We start from the raw sequence: 8,847 nt of genomic DNA, 5'->3' as shown, positions 1-8,847 counted from the left end.
ATGTTTGTCTTATTTTTATTCTTTTTTTGTGATGTCATGACCGAAATAAACTAAACTAAAAAATTACAAACTATCAGCCGTGGTGTTTATACGTTCAATTTGGCAGTTTTATACAGTAAATCTACATGAATGCTGCAGTTACAAGTGCACTAATATTGGGTAATATATTCATAAAACTGTTTTGCAACAATCTTGAAAGTCTGCACTTATAACTATTAACTTCGCTGAGTAAAATACTGCAACAGGGTGTAAAAATGACAAAGCAAGAGTGTTTTAAGGACATTACACGGAGATTTCTTTAATAACCTTGGTATCAAACGTTGGTTTTTACTGACAGCTTGAATGCACAAAGCACGTATTGCTTCTATGAAGGGTGCTAAATTGGAAAATGCCTCAAACCTCTGTTGACATCACGAGACAAGAGAAAAAGCCAGGTGTTGCATCATGTAGACCGTTACACCCTAAGGGCTTCATAATTAGCATATATTTGCGATCATATCATCTACGTTGAAAATGTGTAAATTAGGTAAAAAGTGTCTACCAGGTGCAGTAATGAGGTGGAAGTTGGTTCTGGAAATCTTTAGTCGGAATTTATCAACTAAACCATATTTCCACTTCATATGAAAATCAAGCATAAGGGCTTTAGTTTGTTGGTCTCTTAAGTGTTTGTTTTCTTTCCAACAGCAGAATTTAATGATCCTACTCTGGAAAAAGCAAACACTTATTTTATTGGGGTTAACTACACTGGTGGACTTTCTTAACCAATGAAGGCAGTGAAGTGGCGCCCCCTATTGGGTTACTTTCACGAAGAGGATCATTAAAATAGATCAACAGAAGATTCAGACACTTACAATGGCTTTGGGGTACTGACTTTTATCTGTTTAGCAGTTCTGCACGACTGAAGGTAGATTATGTTTCTCTTCCACAGTCTGGGCTGAATTGTGTTTGTGTTCAAACAGTGGAAATCCTGGTTACGCTTTAAAAGCAGCTTGGATCCCGTGTTTCTGCAATCAACCTCAGGCTTGAATCAAGACCAAACAGATGGCCTGCTGAGTCTCTACGCAAAGCTGGAAACACGATCAAGTCTGTAGCACTGATAGCTGGTAACCCATGAGAAGAGTCTCGAAGATCTCAAAGGTCACATATGATTATGAAGTGTGGTGTGAAATTGATGTATGTCAACTCCATGGCCTCTGGGAATGTGGACTTTAATAAAACTGAGCTAATGTTTAACATGCTGCAGCACCGCAGGTTGGCAGAGTTTCCGGTTTAATAATCTATTGAAGTAAAGAAAATCACAAGCTATGATTTTATCCAGACTTTTAATAGTTCTTTTCAAATGATGTACACACAACTGTATGCAAATCAAAAACATCTGATTAAACATTTGATTTAATTTTATACAGCATCTCATATGAATCAGTCATTAAACACAAAGAGACAAATACTCAGGATACACAGCTTGCTCCATTGTGATCAGTAAAGGTGCAACTGCATTCACCCCAAACAGCGGAACAGGGCTTCAGTGTAACAATTGGACATCAAATGATCTGCACAGGATGTTGTTCTAGCCTGCTTCAGGTAGATCCGTGTGCAACAAAACTTGATATTTGTGTTTGTCACCTGGGCCTTCATGTCCGGTGGCAACGAAACTGCTCTGAACATACAGAGAGCAAAGTTGCAAGATCCTCACACCCTCAGGCTGTCACCTAGTTTGTCACATGTACACTAACAAGAATACAGACACTAATTAAACCATGGAATGACTAAGCAAGAGAGCAGTCAGAGCACATCTGCTGCTAGTCTATAAAATGTCAAGATATTGATGTCAAAATTAAAGTAACACACCAACACAATTTTCCACTCACACATTGCTTTCAGGGACAGTAGAGGATCCCACTTCTCCACGCAAAAACTAAAGAGAACTCTATAAAATAAAGACAATAGTGTAGTTTAACTAAATGCGTCTCTTCTTGGGCTCTCACAGCCATTGTTCACCTCACACCTGTAGAGCATGAGGAGAGTTAAAGTCACTTTCCACAGCATCTCAATTCAAATAACCCCCAAATAAACACACAAAAGTGGCAATTCACTTTCTGATTGCAAGTGCTAAAAATGGACATAAATTTGAAGAAAAGTGGGGCTTGTAAGGATCATTACAGGATGGCTCAGGCAGGGAAAAATTGCACTGCTCTGATAATTTTGTTCGAGGTTATGTCATGAAACTGAATGATTTTGTGGGGACAAACACAAGAGTAGGGGTGCACAATGAAGCTGGTCGAGACAGGGAACAGAGAATCTTTGCAGTGTCATAGGAAAAATATATTGAAAGATCACACTAAATGAAAGGGCTGGATGATCATGTCTGCAGTCAAATGCTGCAGGACGGAGTTCCTGCAATGCGTGACGATGTAATGCAGCTCGTGGGTCCGGTGAGAAAGACAAAGGAGATGCCAGGAGGTCTGTGAGGGCAGCAGCTGGCTGGATGCTTGGGAGCTTTTTCAGTTCTTCAGCACTGCCTCGTAGCTCTGAAACACACACTGCGACACCTCTGCAGCTCTGCACTTCACAGAGACCTAAGGGAGAAGAAGTTTGGAAATGATTTCATCCATAACAAGTCTGTTAATATACAAAGTTTAGACAGAGACATCATGAACAAGCAGGTTTGCAAACACCCAGAGGGAGATCAAGTCTTAATATCTTCTTAATATTTTCTTTGCTGCATGCAAGTGAAAATTGAAAAAGCAAAGCAGGAAAAGCTATTATTAGTAAATGCTTAACACTTTAAAATGTGCAATTATGTTTCACCAAAAAGGTTTTATCAGGCAGCCTCAGACATGAGCATTGTTGTTAGTTCTGCAGTTTTGTGAGCTATTTGGACTAAATGACAGCACTTGAGTCAGAACACCACCATCATTAATTTAAATGGGTTTTTTCCACCAGGAGACATTTGTTACTCTTCACATGGGAGGAAAAAAGAGCTTGGGTTTAAAACCTCTTCAATTCAGTCTTATCACACGGAGACAGACTTACTGACAGAAGCATAGATACATAGGCACACTGGAGGAAATAGAGGCAGCTTGCCCGATCTTTGATGTCAGTCTCAGCTGGGAGAAGGTTGTGGGTTTAATGGAGCCCATCACACAGCAGATATTATTTTCTCACATCCAGAGACACATGGTTTATAGGAAACACGAGACAGCTGGAGCTCTGGAATACTTGCATTAGATCAGATTCGATCATGATGCTGTACAAAATACTTCATAAATACAAGTTATTGACCCAAACCATTTACAACAGTTGGGGAATTAAATGCTGCTCAATGGAAACCAGATGTGCAACAACTAGAACTCTTTATAACCCAGACGTCTCTATGGAAGCAGAAAAAAGAAACCTGCATCCCTTTTATCCTGATAGTGTAATAATGCATTCACCATGCAAACACACAAATTGTCATGGTGTGGTTCTCTCTGCTTTAATCATTGCCACTGCTGAGAATGACATTTGTTCCACTGGAGGGGAGCTGGAATAGTCTTCAGGTTCCTGGTGGTGGTGGGGAAGCCATCATAATGCAAGTCTACATCTAACAAATACCAGAAAGACTAAGAAAAAAGACCTTAGAGGCAGGCTCACAGAAGGTATGCTTTTAAAATGAGAGAATGAAAAAATGAAAATCTGCAAATTTGTTGGAGTGGTGGCTTTATTATACTTTTTTGTGCTCACTGTCATTTAAGCAACAGCCAGAACACAATGACCTCTGTTTCTCATATATTTGGCGTTTGTGCCACTGGATTTTACGTTTGCATTTGTATCGTGCTCAGTAATCCTCCATAATCCTGATTAGACGGTACAATGTTCCGTCATTTTGTTTTAAGCCTTCATACGCCTGTTATTGTATCAACGATATAAATACACTGATATTTTTCCATTATTTTAATTACAGCTATCAGTTATTCACCTGAAATGTTGATGAGGTGATGGAGAGTGGTTCAATGATGCAGTTAAAGCAGCTACACTGCCTCCCTTTGTGCTGAACCGGCTCACTAATGGCGCTTTAGTACCTACTCAGCCCGGCTCGGCTCGCCTCCACTTGGTTTGGCGCTTTCCCACAAGGGGTCTAACCGTGCCAGCTAGATACTTTTTCTGTAACTACTCTGCAGAGTCGGGCTGTATCTGACGTCATCACGCTACACGCCACCGATTGGTCAGGGGGTTGGAGTCACACGTCTGAGTCAGGATGTGACATCAGCGAAAGAACCACTCTGACGGCGTCTTCTTATTCATTTTATTCGACAAGCAATGGCACCAAAAGTCTGTTTGGTGATCCAACTCTGAGGTGCAGATGTTCATAAACCTGGTGGCTGAGGAGACAATTAAAAAAGGGATCTAGACGGGTGATAAGGAACGACAAGATCCACCAGGAGCTCTGTCACTTCTCAGCTGCTCGCGGCTACCAATGGACTTTTGAGCAGCGCCAAGACAAACAAAACATTTTTTAAAGCGTTGCTGCTTGAAGCTTCTCTCACTCTCATTTTTTAACTTTATATTGAACACAAGCCACAGACCCAGCAGCACATATATATTATCTCCTGCAGGTTCTACATCTTTAGTGTTGTCGTCTTCTTCGTTTAGATCACACAATCAAATACGTCACAGCAGCTTTGCTCCAACCTCCTACTTCTGCTCCAGGTGCTGAATTGTAGTGGAAAAGAAACCAGGCCAAGTTGAGTAAAACCGAGCTGACATGAGTAGAGCCGAGTAGGTACTAGTGGAAAAGTGCCATAAGGGATCTTTTACTAATGCATGCTGCTGATGGCAACATTTAGACGGCCCTATTCCTGTCAGCAAGATGTGAAGGAACACAGAACCTCCAGCTACTGTGCAGAATCTTCTACAGAGAGAGCGAGAGCCTTTAACTGCAGCGCCCATGAGCTCAGTATCCTAGCAAACTGCAGCAACCGAGGAAATTACAGAAGATATTGGAAGATGAAAGGGGGATGTTGTTAGGTTAGATAAACTAAAAATAATTGTAAAAACATTCTCTGTTAAATAAATCTGGTGTTTAGTTGAGAAAACACAACAAACCTAAATAAAAAACAAGAGAGCCTTCAGGGTGAGATTTATTGTAGCACTGTGATGAGCTACACCTACAATCTAGACGCTACCACCCTCCTCATACTGTTGGAAATAAAAAGACAGAGCAGGAGGCAGGAAGATTTACATAAAATGGCAACTGGATAGTCACATAATCAGTATTCACCACGTAAAACAGAAACAAAACAAAACCAAGAACCAACAGGAATGGACATTTCCAAAATCAATTTGGTTCACAACCATTCATAAACTCTGAGCATAAGGCAGGTGAGCAGAATAGAGTAAGCATTCAAGTTTTTATTTTAAGCGGCTCTGAGGCATACAGAAGAATTCTGGACTCAATAAAAAAAAAAAAACCAACAGCATCCAAAGCAACCAGCTGCAGGTCAGCAGAATCTTTGGCCCAAAAGAAAAACCAAGGTTGATTGGATGAAGGAAGGAAGTAAAAGAATATAGCTTGTCAACTTAATGTGGATGAAAGCTGTTCTGGCTGAAACATGGGGCAAACATTTCTCACAGATGTCAAAAAAAGACATGGCCAATCTCCATTTTCAGACAAATGGTTTTTCAAGGATGGAAAATAGAATACTTAAAAACATTACCACTGATCTTTACTGAACTGTATTGTTTACTATTTTGTCACTGACTATCAAGCAAAAAATTTCTGATTTGTCAACAATAACTGGAGCCAACTTTTAATTCGTAAACAACCTGATCAGATATCAACTTGTTTCCCGTGCGAGTTATCAATGCTGAGGCAACATCACAGGGACAAGAGATGGCATTATGGCCCTTTTGGACTAGTCCTTACTCGGCCCGTCACGCCTCTACCCGTTTTGTCCCCGTTTGTTTTTCCACAACCAGGGTAGAAGTGGGCAGGTTGGGGTGAAGCTGCTGTGACGTACTCGATTGCGCAACCGCTTTGTTCATGTCGGCGCTGATCAGAAATCAGCTGGAGCCGCGAGCGGCTGAGAGTAAAACAGCCCGTCTACATCCCTTTTTTAATTCTCTCGTCAGCCACCAGGTTTATGAACATCTGCACCTCAGAGTTGGATCACCAAAAAAATCGCCACGAGCCGCGAGTCGCGCTCGCACTGACTCCCGCTTCCTGATTCAAACGTCTGACGTTCCCGCCCCCCGACCAATCAGTGGCGCGGAGGGTGGTGACGTCAGAAATAGTCCCAGCTCAGCCCGGATAGAACCTGGGCAGAATGGTTACAGAAAAAGTATCGGCTTGGAGCGGCTCTACCCGTCTCAGCCCCTAGTGCAAAAGTGCAAGACGGGGCCGTGGCGGGTAGAGCCGAGCTGAGGCGGACTAGTGGAAAAGGGCCATTAGAGAACCCCCATGCTTCATGCCAAGACAAGCAGCATCCCAATGCTCCACTAGAAATACCAATACAGTACACATGAGCTCAGAGATGTGAAAAGTGAGCACCAACATTTTGTAAAAACACAGCAGCTGCAACTGATGTATTCTTTATAACGGAACAAATAAAAAAGGTGAGACGAGAACAATGTCAACTACAGAGAATCTCCTCAGCATTATAGTCAAATCGGCTTCTTTTGCTCCCTGTCCCGTGTTCATTCTCACTACCTTTATAGTCTTTTTTGGCAGCAGTAGGTGAATGATAGTGTGAAAAGTGTGAGTAACGGCTCTAATAGAACAACTTAAAAAGGATGTGTCTTTTTCCCCCAAATATCCTCAAGCGGTCAGTCACGTTGGCTTCAAGGTAATGGAAAATGTAATTGTTTTTAAAAATGCTGCCTGTGGGGCCCTGGATAGCTCAGTGGGTTGAGCGGGCCCCATTTGTAGAGGCTATAGTCCTCTTGTGGGCAGTGCAGGTTCGAGTCCCGGCCTGTCACTTTATACTGCAATGACCCCACCCCCCCACTCTACCCATTTCCTGTCTACCTACTTTCTAAATAAAGGCCACTAGTGCCACAAAAACCTTTAAAAAAAAAAGAAGTTGCCTGTGAACTGTTTTATTGCTGTCCACTGTAATTGAGTGTTCCTACCACGTTGCTCAGTTCCAAAGCAACGTCCACCGTGCAATAATAAAATCCATCAACAGCATACTTGAAATAAACTCAATATGGCATGCACTCTAACATCGTGCAATGTTGTTAATTTAATATCTTTTCCACCCCAATGACAGAGTTAACTAGAAGCTGGATGGAGTGTAGAAGTAAATCACAGGGAGAGTTTAGAATATAAACTGTCATGGGAGATGAGCCAATCAAGTTTTTGGATATTAAAATAAAAAAAAAAAGAAAAAAGGTTGAGCTTAGAAAGAGAAAAACACCACACACACTCACATATAGTACGTTTCATCAATGAAATGATATAGGATCATTTTTGTGTATTATTTTCAGAAGTGCCACAAAGCCCAGCAAACAGACGGTGACAGGGCTTTATTTCCTCAAGTCTAAAAATAGCTGCAGACAAAAGGCTTTGGCAGCTTGGCTTTAATGTTCTCTGCCAAGAGAGCGCTGAGACCATGCAGCAGGCAGCAACACAGAGGAAATACTGCAAAAGAAGCATATGAAACACGAAAGTCTAGTCCTGCCTACACTATGCGATTTATGATTTATCCGTGAAATGTAATGGGGGCTTCTAACCATACTGAGGAACAATCTGGGGTTCAGCATTAAATCAAAAACTAAGAAGAACATACAGTACTCTGACAGAACCAGCTGAAGGCAGACAACTACTGCCCAAATTATTAAAGTTGGATCCAAAATGGATGCACTAGGAAATCAGGGAAGATGAAAAATACATTTGTTCCAGGTTCTCTGATATGAAGTTAAGCTGTGTGATGACTAAACTGTGACAGGAAATAACATGGAAGAAATAAAAATGTTTAAAATGCTTATGTTTTAATTAATGAGGCCTGGGCGACTGACAAATTGACCTGGCTGGTTGGGAGTAAACAAAGTGACAGTTAATGCTACCTTATAAATAAAACATGTTATGAAAGCAGATTGAGCAATGAGCAGGGAGGAGAGTCGCACCAAGGTTGCTGCTTGAGACTCCTCATGCTGAATATTGAAGCCAAACAAAATCTATCAAGAGTGGAGATTTTGGCTTGCTGACAAAGCAACATCATAACAGAAACCACAGCTATATCTCACCCTATCGGCCTCCCTTCTGCAGAACATGTACCACTTGTTACTGCACATCAATCTCAGTCATGTCTGCTTGTTCAATGAGATACGAGTGTGCCATTCGTTCTCATTCCTGAAGTGCACATATGACAGTAGATTTTATCTCGACTTTAATCACTAACCAGTTTTTGTAGGAAATAAGAACTGTTATTTTGTGAAGGTCCTGGGCTAACAGTTTGAATAACCGGATATCTCTAACACCATGAATCTGAAAATGAGCATTTTCAGTCATTTTGTAGGGTACCGATTACAGCTGCATTAAAATATATATATATTTTTGCCAGTTCATTTCCATGCTCCAGGTTTGAAAGATTGAACAAATGCAGTAATTAAAATGGTGTCTCATAAGGATAGGAATCTTAATCTCTATAAATAGATGTGTGTGGTAAGGCGTAGTATTTGTTATTTGCTTGCTGTAATCCTGTGTAGTCTAGGCAGTATTGACAAATCAGTTCTAAGAAGGGTTCTGGTTCCATACAGGTAAGGACTCTGTGTGGAGAGTAAAAGAAATGAGAGCATAGAGGGATGTGATCTTGAATCTGCTGGCTATGACCTTGACTTGAAAAACAAAGCCTTGGCGCCATTATC

General features: G+C 41.2%; 1 protein-coding gene across 5 annotated transcripts in view; it reads right to left on the bottom strand.

Moving 5' to 3' along the window:
* Positions 1-1,305: 1,305 nt before the first annotated feature.
* Positions 1,306-8,847, bottom strand: part of ap1b1 (adaptor related protein complex 1 subunit beta 1) — a 29,020-nt gene continuing 21,478 nt past the window's right edge. For all 5 annotated transcript variants that reach the window (XM_061729164.1, XM_061729165.1, XM_061729161.1 and 2 more), the window contains one exon: positions 1,306-2,576. In XM_061729164.1, coding sequence (XP_061585148.1) covers positions 2,502-2,576 — 75 coding nt within the window. In that variant the 3' untranslated portion in view covers positions 1,306-2,501. The remainder of the gene's footprint in view (positions 2,577-8,847) is intronic.

The sequence above is a fragment of the Cololabis saira genome, chromosome 9, assembly GCF_033807715.1.
Source record: "Cololabis saira isolate AMF1-May2022 chromosome 9, fColSai1.1, whole genome shotgun sequence".
In the NCBI taxonomy this organism is placed as follows: Eukaryota; Metazoa; Chordata; class Actinopteri; order Beloniformes; family Belonidae; genus Cololabis; species Cololabis saira.
The sequence above is the reverse complement of the archived record's forward strand: the minus strand, read 5'-3'. Positions and strand labels throughout refer to the sequence as shown.